Source organism: Palaemon carinicauda, chromosome 35, assembly GCF_036898095.1.
Source record: "Palaemon carinicauda isolate YSFRI2023 chromosome 35, ASM3689809v2, whole genome shotgun sequence".
NCBI lineage: Eukaryota > Metazoa > Arthropoda > Malacostraca > Decapoda > Palaemonidae > Palaemon > Palaemon carinicauda.
The window spans coordinates 13,356,744-13,381,562 of NC_090759.1; the positions used below are offsets into that span (position 1 = coordinate 13,356,744).

General features: G+C 42.0%; 1 protein-coding gene across 1 annotated transcript in view; it reads left to right on the forward strand.

Moving 5' to 3' along the window:
- The first annotated feature begins 1,429 nt into the window (after positions 1-1,429).
- The window catches only part of TppII (Tripeptidyl-peptidase II), a 162,451-nt gene continuing 139,061 nt past the window's right edge, over positions 1,430-24,819 (forward strand). The window contains exons 1-4 of the mRNA XM_068358249.1: positions 1,430-1,672; positions 15,692-15,803; positions 16,301-16,429; positions 16,593-16,760. Of these exons, the coding sequence (XP_068214350.1) occupies positions 1,500-1,672; positions 15,692-15,803; positions 16,301-16,429; positions 16,593-16,760 (582 nt within the window). The 5' untranslated portion in view covers positions 1,430-1,499. The remainder of the gene's footprint in view (positions 1,673-15,691; positions 15,804-16,300; positions 16,430-16,592; positions 16,761-24,819) is intronic.

Consider the following 24,819-nt stretch of genomic DNA (forward strand, 5'->3'; position numbering starts at 1 on the left):
ATCAGATAAGGAAAAGACAACCTCTTGATAAACCACCAGGCATCCATGGCACTTTTATTAAGACTGTCCAACACACCATTTCAAAAAAAACAAGAGGGAGAGAAAAAAATATAAGATAGAATAGTGTGCCCTAGTGTACCCTCAAGCAAGAGAACTCTAACCCAAGGCAATGGAAGACCACGGCACAGAGGCTATGGCACTACCCAAAATTAGAGAGCAATGGTTAATTTTGGAGTGTCCTTCTCCTAGAGGAGGTGCTTACCATAGCTAAAGTCTCTTCTACCCTTACCAAGAGGAAAGTACACTGAACAATTGCAGTACAGTAATTAACCTCCTTAGGTGAAAAAGTGTTTAGTAATCTCATTGCTGTCAGGTGTATGAGGAAAGACGAGAATCTGTAAAGAATAGGCTAGACTATTCTGTGTATGCGTAGGCCAAGAAAAAATAAGCCGTAACCAGAGAGAGGGACCCAATGCATTACTGTCTGGCAAGTTAAATGATCCAATAACTAGTTGTATCTTTCTCTTTCCCTTCGTGCAAAACGAAGATAATTAGCTTACTGCCAGAGTAGTCTACTCGTGCCTATCGAACAACCTTTGACGAAAATGATATCTTGTTTATATAGAACCCAGCTGAGTATTCGTCAGCTTCGTTCGTTCGTTCGTTTTAGAGCGCCTAGCTTATTTCAAGACACAGGCTCTTGTACTAAGGCAACCCGTAAAGATCGTCAGCTTAATTAGCTGGTTAGTCGATGGGGTAAAAGAAAAACGGGTTGTGTGATTCACCTCAGAATAATGTAGACATTAGCTAAGTTCAGATTCATTTAAAAAAAAAGTGAAATTAAACTTGCCCTTCAGGAGTGTTTAAATAGAACAAATTATTCATTCTAATAAAACGCTTATACAGAGATTACATGTCGAATGAATTGCTTTTGCAGCGCGAATGTGTTAATCTGACATAAATATATAAGGCCACAAAACAGATTTTGCGTTCACCATAAACATTAATGAAAATTTCTATCATTTATTCACTAAAGTGATGTTTATAGTAAGACTTATATATGATTGTATTATCATGTGTAAAATATGTTGAATATATAGGTATTGAATTTGTTATAAACCTAATTTATTATAAGCCATATTAATTATAAAAATATTGTTCTCCTTCTAAGTAAATCTTGCTTGCGCGTTGAACGCCCCTATATTTCATCATCTAGATTCTGTTACTTTAATCATAATTGTATCCACATTAAATATTTTAGGCTCGTGATGCATATTTTTGCGTATAATTGTCATTTTTATGATGTACGAATTCACACTTTAGATAAAATAATTGATTTTAATTAAGCAAGTCTATTTTATAAATTTGAGCACCTCGAATACCACAGAAAGAAGATTTAATTCCAGAAATAGTATTACCACCGTAGATGTATAAACTTTAGTCTAAGGTAGTTTTGTGCCATTGTCTACCAGTACACTACCAGTTGTCTTTGACTTGTTATGAGGTCACCTGTTCAGGAAGGCCTCAGGATCTTACAGAAAAGTTGTTTTGATAGAATAAGTGTCTTTTTCGGAAACAACCTTTCGTCTGCAGGAAAAATAAGAACAACAACAAAGATGGCGTCGACTACAGAGCCGTTGAGTGAATTTCCTTCTTGGGGTTTATTACCAAGGTAAGTTGAACCTCTTGGTTAATATTTGATAGTTTTTGTATCAGTAATTGAATTGGGAATGTATTTATTGCATTTTACTTATATTTTCTTTGTCAGCGAGAGGCCATTTTTGTGGGTTGTCATTTTTAGAATTCGGTATGCCATCCTACTTTGTGTTTTAGACGTTCTCTCTCCTGGCGTGATTTAGATACTTTTCTGTCTCCATTAACGCGTTTTAAGCCGTATTCAGTGTTCACATTGACGTGGGCAAGGCCATATTTTGTTCCTCTTGTCGTGGCCGAGGCCATACACTCTCGCGTCTGACTTTGTCAAGGCTGCCTTCTGCTCCTTGACGTGGGCCACTTCTAATCATGTCTCTTGACAGGGGCGAATACTGGTTCACTCCTGATATGGGTTAGCCTGTAATGTCTTCCCTGATATGCGTTAGTCTATATTCTGTCACCCCTGATACTGGAAAAGCTATATTTTGTCTCCTCTGATATGGGTTAGACTATATTCTGTCGCCCCTGTTATGGGAAAAGCTATATTTTTTCTCCTCTGATATGGGTTAGGGAATATTTTGTCTCCCTGATATGGGTTAGTCTATATTTTGTCTCCCTGATATGGGTTAGGCAATATTTTGTCTCCCTGATATGGGTTAGTCTATATTTTGTCTCCCTGATATGGGTTAGGCAATATTTTGTCTCCCTGATATGGGTTAGTCTATATTTTGTCTCTCTGATATGGGTTAGTCTATATTTTGTCTCCCTGATATGGGTTCAGCCATATTTTGTCACCCTGATAAGGGTTAGTCTATATTTTGTCTCCCTGATATGGGTTAGTCTATATTTTGTCTCCCTGATATGGGTTAGTCTATATTTTGTCTCTCTGATATGGGTTAGTCTATATTTTGTCTCCCTGATATGGGTTAGGCAATATTTTGTCTCCCTGATATGGGTTAGTCTATATTTTGTCTCTCTGATATGGGTTAGTCTATATTTTGTCTCCCTGATATGGGTTGGTCTATATTTTGTCTCCCTGATACGGGTTAGGCAATATTTTGTCTCCCTGATATGGGTTAGTCTATATTTTGTCTCCCTGATACGGGTTAGGCAATATTTTGTCTCCCTGATATGGGTTAGTGTATATTTTGTCTCCCTGATATGGGTTAGTCTATATTTTGTCACCCTGATATGGGTTAGTCTATATTTTGTCACCCTGTTATGGGTTAGTCTATATTTTGTCACCATGATATTGGTTAGTCTATAGTTTGTCTCCCTGGTATGGGTTAGTCTATAGTTTGTCTCCTTGATACGGGTTAGGCAGTATTTTGTCTCCCTGATATGGGTTAGTCTATATTTTGTCACACTGATATGGGTTAGTGTATATTTTGTCTCCCTGATATGGGTTAGTCTATAGTTTGTCTCACTGATACGGGTTAGTGTATATTTTGTCTCCCTGATATGGGTTAGTATATATTTTATCTAGCTGATATGGGTTAGTCTATATTTTGTCTCCCTGATATGGGTTAGTGTATATTTTGTCTCCCTGATATGGGTTAGTCTATAGTTTGTCACCCGGACACGGGTTAAGCTAGATTTGGTCTCCCTGATATGGGTTAGTCTATATTTTGTCACCCTGGTATGGGTTAGTCTATATTTTGTCTCCCTGATATGGGTTAGTCTATATTTTGTCTCCCTGATATGGGTTAGTCTATATTTTGTCTCCCTGATATGGGTTAGTGTATATTTTGTCTCCCTGATATGGGTTAGTCTATATTTTGTCTCCCTGATATGGGTTAGTCTATATTTTGTCTCCCTGATATGGGTTAGTGTATATTTTGTTTCCCCTGATATGGGTTAGTGTATAGTTTGTCTCCCTGATACGGGGTAGGCAATATTTTGTCTCCCTGATATGGGTTAGGCTAGATTTGGTCTCCCTGATATGGGTTAGTCTATATTTTGTCACCCAGATATGGGTTAGTATATATTTTGTCTCCCTGATATGGGTTAGTCTATAGTTTGTCTCCCTGATATGGGTTAGTGTATATTTTGTCACCCTGATATGGGTTAGTGTATATTTTGTCACCCTGATATGGGTTAGTCTATATTTTGTCTCCCTGATATGGGTTAGTCTATATTTTGTCACCCTGATATGGGTTAGTCTATATTTTGTCACCCTGATATAGGTTAGTCTATATTTTGTCTCCCTGATATGGGTTAGTCTATAGTTTGTCTCCTTGATATGGGTTAGTCTATATTTTGTCTCCCTGATATGGGTTAGTCTATATTTTGTCACCCTGATATGGGTTAGTCTATATTTTGTCACCCTGATATGGGTTAGTCTATATTTTGTCACCCTGATATGGGTTAGTCTATAGTTTGTCTCCCTGGTATGGGTTAGTGTATATTTTGTCACCCTGATAGGGGTTAGTCTATATTTTGTCTCCCTGATATGGGTTAGGCTATATTTTGTTGCCCTGATATGGGTTATTCTATATTTTGTCTCCCTGATGTGGGTTAGTATATATTTTGTCACCCTGATATGGGTTAGTGTATATTTTGTCACCCTGATATGGGTTAGAATATATTTTGTCACCCTGATATGGGTTAGTATATATTTTGTCTCCCTGATATGGGTTAGTGTATATTTTGTCACCCTGATATGGGTTAGTATATACTTTGTCTCCCTGATATGGGTTAGTGTATATTTTGTCACCCTGATATGGGTTAGTCTATATTTTGTCTCCCTAATAAGGGTTAGTCTATATTTTGTCTCCCTAATATGGGTTAGTCTATATTTTGTCTCCCTAATATGGGTTAGTCTATATTTTGTCTCCCTAATATGGGTTAGTCTATATTTTGTCACCCTGATATTGGTTAGTCTATATTTTGTCACCCTGATATTGGTTAGTCTATATTTTGTCTCCGTGATATGGGTTAGTCTATATTTTGTCTCCCTAATAAGGGTTAGTCTATATTTTGTCTCCCTAATAAGGGTTAGTCTATATTTTGTCTCCCTAATATGGGTTAGTCTATATTTTGTCTCCCTAATATGGGTTAGTCTATATTTTGTCACCCTGATATTGGTTAGTCTATATTTTGTCACCCTGATATTGGTTAGTCTATATTTTGTCACCCTGATATGGGTTAGTCTATATTTTGTCTCCGTGATATGGGTTAGTCTATATTTTGTCACCCTATTATGGGTTAGTGTATATTTTGTCACCCTAATATGGGTTAGTGTATATTTTGTCTTCCTAATATGGGTTAGTGTATATTTTCTCCCCCTAATATGGGATAGTCTATATTTTGCCACTCTGATATGGGTTAGTCTATATTTTGTCTCCCTAATATGGGTTAGTCTATATTTTGTCACCCTGATATAGGTTAGTAAATATTTTGTCTCCCTGATATGGGTTAGTCTATATTTTGTCACCCTAATATGGGTTAGTCTATATTTTGTCATCCTGATATGGGTTAGTCTATATTTTGTCTCCCTAATATGGGTTAGTCTATATTTTGTCTCCCTAATATGGGTTAGTCTATATTTTGTCTCCCTAATATGGGTTAGTCTATATTTTGTCTCCCTGATATGGGTTAGTCTATATTTTGTCTCCCTGATATGGGTTAGTGTATATTTTGTCTCCCTGATATGGGTTAGTCTATATTTTGTCACCCTGATATGGGTTAGTCTATGTTTTGTCTCCGTGATATGGGTTAGTCTATGTTTTGTCTACCCTGATATGGGTTAGTCTATATTTTGTCTCCCTGATATGGGTTAGTCTATGTTTTGTCTCCGTGATATGGGTTAGTCTATGTTTTGTCTCCCCTGATATGGGTTTGTCTATATTTTGTCTCCCCTGATATGGGTTTGTCTATATTTTGTCTCCCCTGATATGGGTTAGTCTATATTTTGTCTCCCCTGATATGGGTTAGTCTATATTTTGTCTCCGTGATACGGGTTAGGCTATATTTTGTCTCCGTGATACGGGTTAAGCTATATTTTGTCTCCGTGATACGGGTTAGTCTATATTTTGTCTCCGTGATACGGGTTAGTCTATATTTTGTCGTCCCTGATACAGGTTTGTCTATATTTTGTCTCCCCTGATACGGGTTAGTCTATATTTTGTCTCCGTGATACGGGTTAGGCTATATTTTGTCTCCGTGATACGGGTTAGGATATATTTTGTCTCCGTGATATGGGTTCGTCTACATTTTGTCTACCGTGATATGGGTTAGTATATATTTTGTCTCCCTTGGTGTGGGTTAGTCTATATTTCGTCTCCCCTGATATGGGTTAATCTATATTTTGTCTCCTCTGATATGGGTTAGTCTATATTTTGTCTCCCCTGATATGGGTTAGGCTAAATTTTGTCTCCCTGATATGGGTTATGCTATATTTTGTCGCCCCTGATATGGGTTGGGCTATATTTTGTCTCCCCTGATATCGGTTCGTCTACATTTTGTCTCCCGTGATATAGGTTAGTCTATATTTTGTCTCCCTTGGTGTGGGTTAGTCTATATTTTGTCTCCGTGATATGGGTTAGTCTATATTTTGTCTCCCTAATAAGGGTTAGTCTATATTTTGTCTCCCTAATATGGGTTAGTCTATATTTTGTCTCCCTAATATGGGTTAGTCTATATTTTGTCTCCCTAATATGGGTTAGTCTATATTTTGTCACCCTGATATTGGTTAGTCTATATTTTGTCACCCTGATATTGGTTAGTCTATATTTTGTCACCCTGATATGGGTTAGTCTATATTTTGTCTCCGTGATATGGGTTAGTCTATATTTTGTCTCCCTAATAAGGGTTAGTCTATATTTTGTCTCCCTAATAAGGGTTAGTCTATATTTTGTTTCCCTAATATGGGTTAGTCTATATTTTGTCTCCCTAATATGGGTTAGTCTATATTTTGTCACCCTGATATTGGTTAGTCTAGATTTTGTCACCCTGATATTGGTTAGTCTATATTTTGTCACCCTGATATGGGTTAGTCTATATTTTGTCTCCGTGATATGGGTTAGTCTATATTTTGTCACCCTATTATGGGTTAGTGTATATTTTGTCACCCTAATATGGGTTAGTGTATATTTTGTCTTCCTAATATGGGTTAGTGTATATTTTCTCCCCCTAATATGGGATAGTCTATATTTTGCCACTCTGATATGGGTTAGTCTATATTTTGTCTCCCTAATATGGGTTAGTCTATATTTTGTCACCCTGATATAGGTTAGTAAATATTTTGTCTCCCTGATATGGGTTAGTCTATATTTTGTCACCCTAATATGGGTTAGTCTATATTTTGTCATCCTGATATGGGTTAGTCTATATTTTGTCTCCCTAATATGGGTTAGTCTATATTTTGTCTCCCTAATATGGGTTAGTCTATATTTTGTCTCCCTAATATGGGTTAGTCTATATTTTGTCTCCCTGATATGGGTTAGTCTATATTTTGTCTCCCTGATATGGGTTAGTGTATATTTTGTCTCCCTGATATAGGTTAGTCTATATTTTGTCACCCTGATATGGGTTAGTCTATGTTTTGTCTCCGTGATATGGGTTAGTCTATGTTTTGTCTACCCTGATATGGGTTAGTCTATATTTTGTCTCCCTGATATGGGTTAGTCTATGTTTTGTCTCCGTGATATGGGTTAGTCTATGTTTTGTCTCCCCTGATATGGGTTTGTCTATATTTTGTCTCCCCTGATATGGGTTTGTCTATATTTTGTCTCCCCTGATATGGGTTTGTCTATATTTTGTCTCCCCTGATATGGGTTAGTCTATATTTTGTCTCCCCTGATATGGGTTAGTCTATATTTTGTCTCCGTGATACGGGTTAGTCTATATTTTGTCTCCGTGATACGGGTTAAGCTATATTTTGTCTCCGTGATACTGGTTAGTCTATATTTTGTCTCCGTGATACGGGTTAGTCTATATTTTGTCGTCCCTGATACAGGTTTGTCTATATTTTGTCTCCCCTGATACGGGTTAGTCTATATTTTGTCTCCGTGATACGGGTTAGGCTATATTTTGTCTCCGTGATACGGGTTAGGATATATTTTGTCTCCGTGATATGGGTTCGTCTACATTTTGTCTACCGTGATATGGGTTAGTCTATATTTTGTCTCCCTTGGTGTGGGTTAGTCTATATTTCGTCTCCCCTGATATGGGTTAATCTATATTTTGTCTCCTCTGATATGGGTTAGTCTATATTTTGTCTCCCCTGATATGGGTTAGGCTAAATTTTGTCTCCCTGATATGGGTTAGGCTATATTTTGTCGCCCCTGATATGGGTTGGGCTATATTTTGTCTCCCCTGATATCGGTTCGTCTACATTTTGTCTCCCGTGATATAGGTTAGTCTATATTTTGTCTCCCTTGGTGTGGGTTAGTCTATATTTTGTCTCCGTGATATGGGTTAGTCTATATTTTGTCTCCGTGATTTGGGTTAGTCTATATTTTGTCTCAGTGATATGGGTTAGTCTATATTTTGTCGCCCCTGATATGAGTTTGTTTATATTTTGTCTCCCCTGATATGGGTTTGTCTATATTTTGTCTCCCCTGATATGGGTTAGTCTATATTTTGTCTCCCCTGATATGGGTTAGGCTATATTTTGTCTCCGTGATCGGGTTAGTCTATATTTTGTCTCCGTGATATGGGTTAGTCGTATATTTTGTCTCTGTGATATGGGTTAGTCGTATATTTTGTCTCCGTGATATGGGTTAGTCGTATATTTTGTCTCCGTGATATGGGTTAGTCTATATTTTGTCGCCCCTGATATGGGTTTGTCTATATTTTGTCTCCCCTGATATGGGTTAATCTATATTTTGTCTCCCCTGATGATATGTGTTAGTCTATATTTTGTCTCCGTGATATGGGTTAGTCTATATTTTATCGCCCCTGATATGAGTTTGTCTATATTTTGTCTCCCCTGATATGGATTTGTCTATATTTTGTCTCCCCTGATATGGATTTGTCTATATTTTGTCTCCCCTGATATGGGTTAGTCTATATTTTGTCTCCCCTGCTATGGGTTAGTCTATATTTTGTCTCCCTTGATATGGGTTAGGCTATATTTTGTCTCCCTGATATGGGTTAGGCTATATTTTGTCTCCCCTGATATGGGTTAGGCTATATTTTGTCTCCCCTGATATGGGTTGGGCTATATTTTGTCTCCCCTGATATCGGTTCGTCTACATTTTGTCTCCCGTGATATGGGTTAGTCTATATTTTGTCTCCCTTTGTGTGGGTTAGTCTATATTTTGTCTCCCTAATATGGGATAGTCTATAATTTGTCTCCGTGATATGGGTTAGTCTATATTTTGTCGCCCCTGATATGAGTTTGTCTATATTTTGTCTCCCCGGATATGGGTTTGTCTATATTTTGTCTCCCCTGATATGGGTTAATCTATATTTTGTCTCCCCTGATTTGGGTTAGTCTATATTTTGTCTCCCCTGATATGGGTTAGTCTATATTTTGTCTCCGTGATACGGGTTAGGCTATATTTTGTCTCCGTGATACGGGTTAGTCTATATTTTGTCTCCGTGGTACGGGTTAGGCTATATTTTGTCTCCCCTGATATGGGTTAGTCTATATTTTGTCTCCCCTGGTATGGGTTAGTCTATATTTTGTGTCCCCTGGTATGGGTTAGGCTATGTTTTGTCTCCGTGATACGGGTTAGGCTATATTTTGTCTCCATGATACGGGTTAGGCTATATTTTGTCTTCATGATACGGGTTAGTCTATATTTTGTCTCCGTGATACGGGTTAGGCTATATTTTGTCTTCATGATACGGGTTAGGCTATATTTTGTCTCCCCTGAAATGGGTTAGGCTATATTTTGTCTCCCTGATATGGGTTAGGCTATATTTTGTCTCCCCTGATATCGGTTCGTCTACATTTTGTCTCCCGTGATATGGGTTAGTCTATATTTTGTCTCCCTTGGTGTGGGTTAGTCTATATTTTGTCTCCGTGATATGGGTTAGTCTATATTTTGTCTCCGTGATATGGGTTAGTCTATATTTTGTCGCCCCTGATATGAGTTTGTCTATATTTTGTCTCCCCTGATATGGGTTTGTCTATATTTTGTCTCCCCTGATATGGGTTAATCTATATTTTGTCTCCCCTGATATGGGTTAGTCTATATTTTGTCTCCCCTGATATGGGTTAGTCTATATTTTGTCTCCGTGATACGGGTTAGGCTATATTTTGTCTCCGTGATACGGGTTAGGCTATATTTTGTCTCCGTGATACGGGTTAGTCTATATTTTGTCTCCGTGGTACGGGTTAGGCTATATTTTGTCTCCCCTGATATGGGTTAGTCTATATTTTGTCTCCCCTGGTATGGGTTAGTCTATATTTTGTCTCCGTGATACGGGTTAGGCTATATTTTGTCTCCGTGATACGGGTTAGGCTATATTTTGTCTCCATGATACGGGTTAGGCTATGTTTTGTCTTCATGATACGGGTTAGTCTATATTTTGTCTCCGTGATACGGGTTAGGCTATATTTTGTCTTTATGATACGGGTTAGGCTATATTTTGTCTCCGTGATATGGGTTAGGCTATATTTTGTCTCCCCTGATATGGGTTAGGCTATATTTTGTCTCCCCTGATATGGGTTAGGCTATATTTTGTCTCCCTGATATGGGTAGTCTATATTTTGTCTCCCTGATATGGGTTAGGCTATATTTTGTCTCCGTGATATGGGTTAGGCTATATTTTGTGTCCGTGATATGGGTTAGGCTATATTTTGTCTCCGTGATATGGGATAGGCTATATTTTGTCTCTGTGATATGTGTTAGGCTATATTTTGTCTCCCTGATATGGGTTGGGTTATATTTTGTCTCCCTGATATGGGTTAGGCTATATTTTGTCTCCGTGATATGGGTTAGGCTATATTTTGTCTCCGTGACATGGATTAGGCTATATTTTGTCTCCGTGATATGGGTTAGTCTATATTTTGTCTCCCCTGATATGGGTTAGGCTATCTTTTGTCTCCCTTGGTATGGGTTACTCTATTTTGTCTCCGTGATATGGGTTAGTATGCATTGTGTCTCCCCTATGGGTTAGCCTGTATTATGTCCCCTGATATTGGTTAGGGTAAGTGCTCAACAGGCTAAGGCAATTGAGATCTACAGAGATGACTTTGGTAGCGCTCTAATGGCCGGAGAGGGAGTAGTTCGCGGATCTACAGGACTTGTCCACCCTTCCTCCGTGGCCCCTCCCGGCAAGAGAAGACCTGCTAAGCCATCCTCACTTTCTAAGGCTACACGAAAGCCCCCAGAGCCTGAGGTTACACACATGGAGGTTATCAAGCGCCTGCTAAAGAAAGAGGGATTCTTGGATGATACTGCTTCCAGGATGTCGGGATATCTCCGGAAGTCTTCATGCGTAGTGTACCAGGCCAAGTGGGCCACTTTTGTTAAATGGTGTGCCACACAGAATCTGCGGCCCTTAGATGCTTTGGTCCACAACATTGCGGACTTCCTGGTGCACCTGAGAGACGACATGGGAGTCTCCATTCCAGCCATTAAGGGAGTCCGTGCGGCACTAGGGCAGGTTTTCCAACTCAAGGGCATCAACCTAGGGGCTTCTCGCCACATCTCCATGCTGATCAGAAGTTTTGAACAGTCTTGTGACCCTCGCTCCTCAAGGGTTCCTCAGTGGGATGTAGCCAAGTTCCTCAGGGCCCTCTTGAGACCTCCCTTCGAACCTCTTAAAGACATCCTAGACAAGGACCTCTCTCTCAAGGCTGTTTTCTTGCTGGCGCTTGCGTCAGCCAAACGGGTGAGTGAACTCCACGGCTTGTCCTTCGAAGTCTCACACTCGAAAGGGTGGAAGGATTTGTCTTTTAGGTTTTTGCCAGAATTCGTGGCCAAGACCTAGAACCCAGCAATTGCTGATCCTAGGTTTGAGGAATTCTCGATTCCAGCTATTCCGCGCTCGGACAACCCAGAAGACCTGCTTTTGTGCCTCGTGAGGACTATCAGAAAATATCTCGGTAGAACTTCCAAACTCAGACCGGCTATTATATAGAAAGGTGAGTTGTACTTAAGGTAGACTTTTGTGTGCTTTCTCCTGCTCTCCTACCTCTCCACTGGGTCGTCTAGACCTAGCCTCCTATCTAGGTCTCGTGCCCCAGGATGTTATGGGATATTCCGGCTGTAAGCCACTCCCTCCTCCTAAGGTGTAAGTCTCCTAAGAAAGTAGTTAGAGGTAAGTACTCCGAGTTGGAACAAATCACACATTTTAAGTAATTTATATTTTTCCCAACAGTACTTACCTTGAACTACTTTCGGGTTATGGCCAACCCATCCTACCCCGAGTAACTTACAGGAGTTCGAGGAGGACTTAAAACATACGCTTACTGACAACCTAGCAGCGCTTCCTCACGCGCTGACCCCGGGGTGCCCCAGGGCGAGTATCCTTCCGCCCCGACAAGGTAATGTAGAGAGGGGGAACTACGCAAAATTCTTGGTCGGTTAATGAGGAGATCCCAGATCCTCCTAAGAAAGTAGTTCGAGGTAAGTACTGTTAGAAAAAATACAAATTACTTAAAATTTGTGATTTTTGTTCCCTCATCCAGACCCATTGGCAGTGTGTAAATATGCCTTTCAACAACTATGGGATTACTTGGATGCCTACACTTTTCCTTCGTTCAGCCAGTTTCATCTGCTGCTCAACCAAGTGTTGCTCACACAAGGCCTCAGGATGTTTCTGGTTTCTCCTAGCTGGCCATGTGCCAAGTGGTATCTCATTCTGTTAGCACTTGCAGAAACTATTCCTTGGACCAACCTCAGTTAGCTGCACCACCACCCCTTGAAAGTTGCTTCAGTTAGAGACTATCCAGCTTCTCCAAGTGAGAGGCTTTATGCGATGTCTGCAATGAAGATTCTGGAAACCTGCGATGGTTCTCTACAGTAATGTAACAATGAAAGTGAGCCATCTTCTGTGATTGGTGTCTTAGAATGGGTAGTTTTTCTGTCGAAGCTTCTCCAGCACCGATTACAGATTTAATTGTGTTCTTTCGCCTAGAGAAGCTTCCCACAGTCGCTGTTAGAAAACTTACCGCTTAACTTTGAGTTTGGTGTTTCGATTGAAGCCATAGACTTTCCCTCCTCATGGCTGTTGTCAGTGGTTGTTAGGAGCTTCCAGCAGTCTTCCCCACCCTAGGACATCAAGCTTCCTAAGTGGGATGTGATCCTTATTCTCAAGGCTTAATGTATACCATGTACTGGATTAGCCTTTGAGAAGGTCTTCTGGCTGATATCCGACTCTCAAGATTGTCTCTGCTAGACCTATTATCAGTGAAGAGAAAAGGCAAGTGGCTCGGTCTGTCGTTTTATTGACCACCGCTGGGGGTTGGAAGGAGGTTACTTAGTTTTGTGCCAGAGTTCGTGGCTAAAACTCTGAACCTGTCGAGTTACGACCCCAGATTCAAAACCTTCTCCATCCCTTTTCTACAGGAAGCGTTGGGTATTGATCTCACTTGAACTCTAAAGAATCTGCAGTTGGACAAGTGATGGAGTATGGATGTGCAAAACAACTTTCATCCCTCTAAAGGGAGTATACTAACAAGTCCTTCAACACTTTTTGTTCTTGACCCTGTGATGTGTCTAATAGGCGTGTAACCAACCCAGCTCCCATATGGGACAGGAATCCTCGTCGGCAGTCTTTGGTAACGTATTCGATGTAAGTCAGGAGTAACGATAGAATGACTGGCTATTTTGATTCTACCTTCCTACCCTGTACTTGAAGATGAAGTTTTGTAACATTACATGCTGGATCTCATATTGATGAAGGTAAACTACGTGTCTGAGCATCAGTCTGATTAGACTGGATCTGCAATAATTAGTAATCTCTCATCCTCCTTTCATGAAGGGGAGGATGGTGAATGAATTCCTATCTTTTGGCCATTATTATTATTATTATTATTATTATTATTATTATTATTATTATTATTATTATTATTATTATTATTATTATTATTATTACTTGCTAGGCTACAACCCTAGTTGGAAAAGCAGGATGCTATAAGCCCAGGTGCTCCAACAGGGAAAATAGCTCAGTGAGGAAAGGGAACAAGGAAAAATTAAATATTTTAAGACGAGCACCAACATTAAAATAAATATCACTTTATAAACTATAAAAACTTTAAAAAACAAGAGGAAGAGATATAAGATATAAGATAGTAAAGTGTGCCCGAGTGCACCCTCAAGCAAGAGAACTCTAACCCAAGACAGTGGAAGACCATGGTACAGAGGCTATGGCACTACCCAAGATTAGAGAACAATGGTTTGATTTTGGAGTGTCCTTCTCCTAGAAGAACTGCTTACCATAGCTAAAGAGTCTCTTCTACCCTTAAAAAGAGGAAAGTGGCCACTGAACAATTACAGTGCAGTAAGAAGAATTGTGCAGCGGTTCAGTTCGGGGGCGGATGTCTTGGCTACCAATAAGCAATTCTCCCTACTTTAAAGGTCTCGAGGTTTGTACAGTACGCTGTGTGTAGGAACAAATAAATATTATGTGATTTGTATTTTTCTTAGTCATGCAAATCAGAGTCTTTTAAAGTTAAACTTTGCTCTTAACCATCCCTCTCAGACCTGAACCAAAGGTCAAAAGTGATAGGCTACTCATCTGCTCTCACTATCTGTCGTTAACTCCCTTTTTAACGTTTTCAATGGCTGTTATAATTCTGCTGAAGACATAACCTATTTTGTAAGGGCTTGGGTTTGAATAGAAAGTAAAAATAAAAGTTTCTTTAAAAAATTGTTAAATTTATCTTGCATGTTCAGGATAAAAAGCTGAATTTTTTCCCCAATGTTTTAAATCTGCTGATTTGGCTAGTTCTAACATCTATCCTACTTTTATAAAGATAATTCATACATCAAATTACTTTGCTTTAGTTTTTCATAATGTGGAAGTGGTGGACTTGCTCATCTTTTTTCCCTGTTCTACTAGTTGTGGTAGCCTGGTGCATACAGTCTCTGACTCATGAATTGTAGTTTAGAAGTTTGAGCTCTGCTTGCTGCTCAAAATTTAAGTGTTTGCAACCTTACTATCCCTGTGAGCCAGGGATGGGGGGAATTTGTGCTGAGCTTATAGATCTACCTCTTGAGTTACAGCAGGCATTGCCTGGCCCTCTCTGTTCATAGCTTGGGGGAAGAGGGAACATGGGTGTTGATCATTTGTATATATTATCGCCTGATCTTTTTTGATGCCACTCATGATGGTTCTTTGAGCCTTAAGCTAAATATCCAAGATCATGGGCTTAGAATATTGTAGTGAAATAATTCCACAAAAATTTGAGGCAATACTGTACAATCCCTTTGGAGGGTTATATCCGTCAATTTACGTCGCATGATGCATTGTAGGCATTGCTTGAGGGTCTTTGTAGATTTTTTTGGCCCTTAGGTGCACTTGTTTATCTGTATAAATAGAGTGGCCCAAGTGGAAATTTTATTTTGGGGGATAGAATTCAAATATTTGAATTGGACCAATGGTATTGGTAAAGAAATACGTAGCTCTAGGAAACTCATGTTGTTTGTGGTGTGGAACTGAAATACGAGTGGTTTTTCAACTTAAAAACCATCAACATAACTTATCGCTATAAAATTGCTAACCTATGGTGTCACTCTTCACCTTCAAACCCTTCTGTGATGAAATATTTATTGGGCACCGGAAGCTACAAAAGTTGACCAGGCTTGCCAGGATGATTAGATATTTATTGATGAGGCCATCAATCTTAGAAGACCTTGGGTAGGATAGATTACTCTGCATGTAAACAGACTTGCCTCTTGTCAGTGGTCACTGCTGGGTCCAATCCATTTTTTACTTGTTCAATGCTGTCAGTTTAAACAAGGATCAATAATTACTGTAGTCTCCCTATTCCTAGCATCAGTCCATAGGGTCCGTTAATATAATCACTGTAATATGCTCTATTTTTTTCTGCCGCAAACAGCAAATAATTTAATGATTATGATAACTTGAATATACATAAGAAAGAAGTATATTAATTTTTTTTTAATTACAGGAAAGAAACTGGAGTGCTAAGCTTGATCAACAAATTCCCAAATTACGATGGACGAGGCGTAGTCTTGGCTATCTTTGATTCTGGTGTGGATCCTGGTGCTCCTGGGTTACAGGCAAGGCTTCATGTGTTTAAATTTCTGTGGTAATTTGTTAATGGAATCAATGAAGAGTTTTTGATCATTGTTGTTACGTATATGATTGTTCAGCTCAATGTTGATTTATAAGGTACCTCTAAATAGTTACTGTGGTGCTGAAGCATATGATTTTCACTTGTAATTGAAAAATATTTAGGTGACCCTTTACAAGATTTTTAATGAACATATACAGGTAGCTGTCACTTAATTTAGTGATAAATTGGCTAATGTAAGGCTTATTGTAGGGTATACATCCACTAACAATTACAAGTAAATTTTGTAATTTTGAAATGGCAAATAGAATACCTAACAATGTAAACTAAAATAATTCGTTTTTTTGCTTTTTTATATTCAATAGTTCTCAGTTACACTGTTCTTCATTACAGCTATTAAATTGAGTTTCTCAATTTTACTCTTTATATTCCTCTGGTTAATGTTGCTTGGTTAATGTTGCTCTTGGCTTACATTTGATACAGGTGACGACTGAAGGTAAAGTGAAGGTTATAGATCGTATAGATGCATCGGGAGCTGGTGATGTCGACACCTCAACTATAGTAGAAGCATCGGAGGGAGTCATTGCTGGTCTCAGTGGTCGTAAACTTAAGGTATGGGAATCTTTTCCTTATGAAATTTTCAGGTATGTTTATTTATGCCTAGGAATGTATATACTGTGCAGTATTGAACTTTGTTAGTTATTATTGTGCAAATTTTTATTCTTATAGTTTGTATCATCTGTTACATAGGTACCTCAATTTTTGTTCTTTATAGGTTCCAGAATCATGGGTTAACCCAACAGGGAAGTTTCACATAGGTGTCAAGGGAGCATATGCTATTTATCCCCAACGACTACGAGAGCGTGTATCTAAAGAACGCAAGGAGAAGAACTGGGATTCTGTTCACAAAGCTTTAGTGGCAGAGGCACAGAGAAAGTTACAGGTTAGCATATTTGTTATTCTTTTAGCCTTTGTCCAAGTGAAATATAGTACTGTAGCTTATAATAGCTTAGAAAATTGTTGACTTTCTGTATGTATATTTGTTCCGGCGTAGATACAAACTCTCCGCTATTTATACGGTATACTTTCGGCGTAGCTGAAAGACGAGCCATGATAATTTAAGTGAGGGATAACTACCCCATCCCCGCTAGTTAGCGGGTGGGGGATGGGGTAGACTGGCTACCCCACTCACTCACACCTCTCGGCTGTGCGTTATCCTGCGCTCCATGTGGTAGCTCGTGAGCTGCCCATGTCTCGAGGTAGCATTCGCTGTCAACCTTCAACTTTATGTTCCTCCTTCGAGGGGAACTACTCTCTCTCTCGTGCGAGAGAAATTTTTAAGCCTATGCTTTTTTCCCATAGAGCTGGGAGAAAGCTTGCCTTAGGCTATGTCCTCCTACGGGAGGGTTTCTCTCTCGTTTGCGCGAGAGATTATTACGCCTACGCTTTTTTACCATAGAGCTGGGAGAAAGGTTGCCTTATATTAGGTGATGTCCTCCTTTGGGAGGACTTCTCTCTCGTTCGCGAGAGTGAGATTATTACGCCTACGCTTTTTTCTCATAGAGCTGGGAGAAAGCTTGTCTTAGGCGATGTCCCTCTTCGGGAGGACTTCTCTCGTTCACGAGAAAGGCATTATTAAGCCTAGGCTTTTTTCCCATAGAGCTGGGAGAAAGCTTGTCTTAGGCGATGCCCTCCTTCGGGAGGACTTGTCCCTCGTTCGCGAGAGAGAGATTTTACTTCTACGCTTTATTCCCATAGAGCTGGGAGAAAGCTTGTCTTAGGCGATCTTCGGGAGAACTTCCCTCTCGTTTGCGAGAAATAACTTGTTGGAGTTTGTTGATCCACCAGGGGCGGTGGCAGAGCTTTCTCCGAAGCAGGTAACCCCTTCGGGGGAACGAGTCTCTCGTTCTCGAGAGAAGACCGCCTCTGGGCATGGGCGGTCCCCCGTTACGCTTATGGTTCTCCTTCAGGGGCTGAGAGAGAGCTTTATCTTAAGCGACGTTCTCCTTCGGGAGAACAAACTTCTTATGTGGAGGTGTTATCTTTGAACCTGCTGGTTCTCCTTGACCCTTTGGGGTCTCGTTACGATCACCCTTTGGGCTGGCGTGATCGTAAGCCTTCGGGCTCTCATGTTGATCCTGTGGGTTCTCATGACAGTAGGAGTCCTTCGGGACTCTGCTCGAAACCTTTGGGTTTCAGTTACGCTGAACCTTTGGGCTCTCGTAACGATGGTAACGTCGAGCCTTCGGGAACTTGTACATCATTCGCTCTGACCTTTCAGGGTCTCGTGACAGAGGAACCTCGGTTCCTCGTTACGCTGACCCTTCGGGGTCTCGTAACATTAGTTACGCAGAAGATTTGGGCTCTCATAACTTTAGTCACTCTGACACTTCAGTGTTTTGTGACAGGGAAACTTCGGTTTCTCGTTATGCTGATCCTTCAGGGTCTCGTAACATTAGTTACGCTGAATCTGTGGACTCTCGTAACTTTAGTCACTGACACATCTGTGTTTTGTGACGGGGAAACTTCGGTTTCTCGTTACGCTGATCCTTCGGGGTCTCGTAACATTAGTTACGCAGAACCCTTGGGCTCTCGTAACTTTAGTCACTCTGACAGGGAAACTTTGGTTTCTCGTTGCACTAACCCTTCGGGGTCTCACAACACAGGCTACGTTTGGCCTTTGGTCTCTCGTGCCCTTAGTCACGCTGATCCTTCGCGGTCTCGTGACAGAGAAACTACCGTTTCTTGTTTGCGCTGATCCTTCGGGGTCTCACAACGCAGTTCACGCCGAACCTTTAGGTTCTCGTGATCATAGTCATACTTAAATGACAGAGTTTGCGGAATCTCGTTGTGTTGATCGTTTGCGCTCACACAACACAGGCTATCGTGAACCTTCGAGTGAATGTAGTAGTAAGTAGTCTCGCCATACTGAGAGCTCTCGCACGGCCAAATTGGTGCACACAACCAACCTGATGCTTGCATGGCCGGATTGGCATGCAAAACCAAATTGACGCGCACGACCAACCTTGTGCGCGTACGGCCGATCTGGCGCCCACGAACAATCTTGTGCGTGTACGGCCGATCTGGCGCGCACAACCAACCTTATGTGCGCACGTCCAATCTGGCGCGCACAACCAAATTGGCGCGCACGGCCGATGTGGCATGCACGACCAATTTATATATATACCAGCATTCACCTCTCTTAAAGAACCATCTAGTATTACGGAGCCTCAGATTGGCAGAGGACAACTAGTTGCCCCCATCTGCTCGCGTCATTCCTGGTACAGGAATGTGCTTACAAAACCACCCAGATAGTGGGCTCCTAGTGTCTTGGAATCATCTTGTACCCAACAAAGTCTTAACTTTGTGAGATCCCCGACTGTGGTTATGCTCGCAGCGGCCCTAAATTTCAGGCTCCCGCTTGACCGTTCCCCAGTCCCGGAACACCAGGCCCCCAAACAAGATGTATTCCAAGATCGGTGGGGCGGCCTAGAGGTGTGCCTTTTTTTCCCCATTCGGTCTGGTTAAAAAGTCCTCAGCCAAGTCAGGATAAGCAAAATCTTATCAATGACTCCAATAACTTCGTCATGGCAGCCCACAGAATGGATCCCGGACCTTCTACAGCTCCTGACGGAGTTCCGAGGGATTGTCCTCCACGACACGATCTTTCAAGCAGCCACATGCTAGCACTTTCCTAAGCCATAGCTTTGCTTCGACTTCACACCTGGGACGATCCTACACCACCTCTCTCAGAGAGGCCTTTCGTAACGAGTTGCGGAAAAGTTGTCTAGGCACCTCAGACACTTTTCAGTGTCGGTCTTCCAGGTGAAGTGTTCGGTCCTTTTTGACTGATGTCGTGAGAGGGGATTCTCTCCCATCGATGCCTTTACTTATACAAGTTTGAGATAACTTGTCCCCTGTCGGATCTCAACCTCCTCCTGGGAACGCCGTTCGGGTCCTTCAGTCTCTAAAGGCCCCTCTCTACGAACCTTTATGCCAGGCAGCAGATCGCTTCCTTACATGGAAGACGGCCTTTCCACTCACTTGGGCTTTGACCAAGAGAGTTAGTGTGTTGTATGATCCATTTTCTGATGTCTCCTACTCTAGGAGACAGGGAGAAGTAATCCTCAGCGACGTCCCTGACTGGATTGCCAAGATGCAAAATCCGAGTGTGCTATACCCTAGGTGCAGCCCATTTGTAATAACGGCTTCATTCGGTAACCGAAAACCCATCAACTCAGCTTTTACCCAGTGAGGAGTATGTGGGGTTACCTTAAAAGAACGATACCAGCTCGCCCCTGTGTGTCAGCACTGTTGACCAGCACGGGGAAGGTCAAGAGGAGGATCTCAAGGATTTCCTTCCCCTCTGGGATTGGAAGGCAATTGAGGTTGCTCTCAATCTAGACTCTATTTCATCCTAAGACCCAGAGCTTGTAACATCAGTGGTGTTGCTACGTCCCTGGCGTTCAAGAAACTACTCTGTGGCGCAGATTTTTCAAGTGGGTATGTGGAAGCGTCAATCGACCTTCACGGCCCACTACCTGCAAAGACGTAACCTACAAGAACATGGAGACCTCTTCCATCGGTCCTGTGGTGGTCGCACAACAAATGGTCTAAACACCTCAGGCTCCTTGATGGACAAGTAGCAGAGGGTTGAGGGCTGGGGTTACCCGGATTAGTCTGGGGTGAATGAGTAAGAATGCCTGGCTCCTTTCTTTCTTTCACCTCCCCTGTGGGGAAAACAGCTCCGCAAGCCTCGGCATAGCTGACCTCACCTCGCTGCAGGTAAAACCCATTTCCCTTGTGCCTCCTAAGTATAGAAGAATACTTTGTTACGTCCCCAATACCTTTTTGAGGGAGGGTATTGGGTAAGTCTTAAGAACAATAGGTTTTGTACTTGAGCTCCTATGTTAAAGACAAGCCACACTGTTGGTTCCACTCGCACACAAGCTTCTGCAGGCCGCTATCAGTGCATTATCTCATATCGTCACTTGATTTTAGCGAGGGTTGGGTCCCTTCTACTATTGATCACAGATCGAAATGGAGAGGACCCAGGGTCTTGACCAAGGCCAGTTGCCGAGGATCTCCTCCCTCCTAAGAGTAAATAGCACAGGGTTTGTATCTACGCCGGAACAAATAATAAATTTGTAAGTGATTTGCATTTTTCCTAGAATACAAACCTGGAGGTATTTATACAAATTGGCCCGCCACCCTGTCCCCCGAGAAGTCCTGCCATAAAGCAAAGTGGTTACTCAGCTGAGAGGTGTGAGTGAGCGGGGTAGCCAGTCTATCCCACCCCCCACCCGCCAAGTAACGGATGGGGTAGTTATCCCTCACTAAAATTATCATGGCTCCTCTTTCAGCTATGCCGAAAGTATACCGTATAAATAGCTCCAGGTTTGTATACTAGGAAAAATACAAATTACTTACAAATTTATTTTTTTATGCAATAACTTCTAATGCTTTCAGATGATATTTGATTAAATGAAGTTATGGGATGTATCTGCCTTTTGCTCCCATTTTTTTTCCCCTTACAAATAATGTAGTAATAACATTTCCCCTGTGGTTTGTAATGAAACTCCTCATAATTTTGTCACTTTTTAGGAAACTATTTTTATAAGTCATTTTTATTAAAGCAACATTTTGGGCAAGATGTGTTTCTAAATATTATTTGTTCTAGCACCATATACAAACCTTTCAGCTTTTTACTATGGCGATACATTTTGGTGACAGCTGAAACTAGCCGTAAAATTTAACAAGTTGTAAAGTCAGCCCATGCTGTATGTGATTTTGTACTGTGCAATTTCACTTACAGTACTGTATATGCGACACAGAGAACCATGATAACTATTAGATAAAGAATTGAATATTCGTGATAAAAGATCTTTCAGCGCAATGATTTCAAATAGGCTGCGCTCCTTTGCACTGACTGGGCTTGCTTCAAGCCACTTCCCTCTCTCTCCACCCAGCTTTACCCTGTTCTGTATATCCATGATTAGGATATCCGTTAACCGGAGTTCCATGTTGTTGATGCACGATAATTTTATAGTTTTTAGCTCTGTGGTGATTGATTGTTCCGTCATGAACAAACATTTCGTTATTTATGTGAATTATCTTTTGGCAAAAATGGAAGCTAGCTAGCCAATAGACTAAAAAGTGTGAGGGGGTAACCCTACTTAATCACTGTTGTGGGTAGGGGGCGGCTGGCGGTTACCCCAGCCACCTATCTCCTCTCAGAGCTGCCTCACTTTTCTCTTTTAGCTGGTAGAGATCGGACATGTCCACTGTCTCCCTCTCCCAAGGCTTAGCCATTGGACTTACCAACCATTGTTTAATATGCTTTCTCTTTTTCAGGTGTGTGCGGTTTTCTTCTAGATGCTCCCATGCGAACATGTTCTGGCTGCGAAGGTCACCCTTGTGACACCTTCTTGTCTTCTGTCGACACAGACCCCCGTCTGCTGTGTCCGACTAGCTAGGGGTGTAGCTGTGAGCAGGATGCGACTTGTGATGAGTGTTGGAAAAGAGCCTGGGCTTCTTTTTCTAGTAACCCTAAATCTCTTTCCGAGCTCCTCTTTGCCCGTCTTACTGGAACGGTCAAGTAGGAGCGCAGTCCGAATAACTCTTGGTAACCTCGTAGTATTGTGGGGGGGGGGATTGATGCTTCCCCTAGTGAAGTATCTTCACCTCCAGCTGACGGGAAGTCTTTCTCCCTTGCAAATGTTCTTCTAGCTTGGCCGTCCTTGGGGGTTTCCGCTCCCCCTTTGAAGGAGACGCTTCTGCAACTTCTTCAGCATGGTGCAAGGTGAGACCCGTCCCCTGTGGTTTCAACATCTCTCGCCCTAGATGTGTTGGAGGTCCACCCTTCGCCCTCTCCGGGCCCTTTTACGCGTGGGCAACATGACTGTTCCCGTTTGCCCCTCCAACAGCCTCTTACTGACTAAGTCCCCTCTCGCCATCTTCGCGACGATATTGTCGCCTAACCCCAATCCTCCTCCTTCCCATAGAAAATGTTCAAGTTCACGTGCACTACCTTCGCCAGCTGCTGAGATTGTACAAAATGATCCTTCTACGGCTAGCGCTCCACCTGCTCGCCAATCGCCAGGATGAGAGACTACACCTTCGCATCCTACAGGACAATCGCCTGCATGAGCTTCGTGCTCACTTTTAGAGCGTCTTTTATGGCATTCAATGGATCATAGAGATCACTCGAGATCTCGGCATTCTTCCCAAACACGCTCTCATTCAAGCGCTACGCCCTTAAGCGAAAAAGACTGTAGGTCATCGCGTTCGTCTTCAAGGAGACATTCTTCTTGATCACGAGCTGAGCACTCACGCTTAAGGTCATGGGACGAGTGGTCAAGATAACGAGCTGCGCATTTACGCGCATGGTCATGAGCCTCACGATCACGATCAAGAGCCACATGATCACGATCCTGAGTTACATGCTCAAGATCACATGCTAATCATTAGCTATCATGATCGGGAGGCAAACTCTCACGTTCATGAGCTAAAAACTCTCGATCAGTGCTGCATTGATTAGCTCATGAGTAAGACAATCATGATCGTGAGTAAAACGCTCATGATCACAAGTAAAGCGCTCACGATCACTAGATCATTCACAATCACAAGCAATGCGCTCACGATTACTCGCTGAATGTCGTCCTCTTCGCGAGGAAGACGTAGATGCACGTGCTCTCCATCCCCGCATCACGCTATATCTGATTCTTCTCCTGAACGACCTCTGGCCAGACAAGGACATTTTGAAGACCAACTCCCTAAGAAGCCTCTTCCAAGACTGCCTCCAGCACCTTCCAAAGCCTGGGGTGTCTTTTGTAAACGTTCGCCTGCGCGATGCCCTCCTACAACCTCTGCTGTACCACAATACTTGCTAACACACCTCCTCCTCCGGCGAGTGTACAGGGTGCTACAGTTGCACAAGAGCTTAAGAGGCTTCCTCATCCTCGCTTAACATCTGTTGCTCGCGAAGTTGTATCTTCTGCGCTCTATTCATACGCCATTATGCGCGAATCGCACATACAGTAGTGGTGCGAAAAAAGTCTCCTATAGCAAGTAAACCTGCTGTGTCGACGAGTGTCTCACGTGCTGAGGTCCCAACTTTGAAAGCAAGCGAGGATCCAACTCCTCCGACAACGTCTTCTGCTACCGACAGCTCTAGTGGCAGGCCAGTTCCCTTTCTGGAGGAAATTAAGGAACCCTCTAATAAATACACCGGTGTACCCATATCTCCTGATCGCCCAGTGCGATTCACAAAGGGACATTTAATGTCTTAAGAGGTTTCCTTCCAAGGATGCCGCCCCCTACATATGCCAGTCCAGACGGCGTTCTCCTCCTCCAGGACTCCCTAAGGATACTCCTTACTTGTGTACAGTTGGAGAGCTTCTGTCCTGGTATGACACACTGGTGTCATCCTTACAGAAGAAGTTTTGGTTGGGCCTTCAACCTGCCTATCCCCAACCGTGTATACCATGGTCTACACGCGTTATTCCGTTGGAGAAGTCGTCCTTGTCTTCTTCTGACGTTCCCTCTGACGCTAGGAGGAGATCTGCTCAGAGCACTTTTGTCCCTTCGGTGTTTAGGTCATCTCCACCTTGACCAAACACCAGGGACAAACAAGACTCTGCAGCTGCTCCGCCTACAGGGCCTCTTCCTTCAATGCCAGTTCGACCAGACAACAGTATTACGGCCAAACAGAGGAGGAATATGAAGCGTTTCACTCCACCGCTAGCCAACATCATACAACCCCGTACGAGTAGGGACTTAGGTTCTCCTCGGGAGATTGCCTTCCACTCCTTTCTGTCCTAAACACTTTCCTCCGAGGAAGGAATTGAAAGATTTAAAGATGGTTCCTAAGAACTCTTAAGACAAGGGAAGCTTGTAAACAGGAATTGGCCAGGGGGTCTCCTGACCCAGGCCCTTCACAGGTTCTAGCTGACGACCTTGGCTTACTCCAAGCTTACACGGATGAAAGTCTGAAGGTAGGC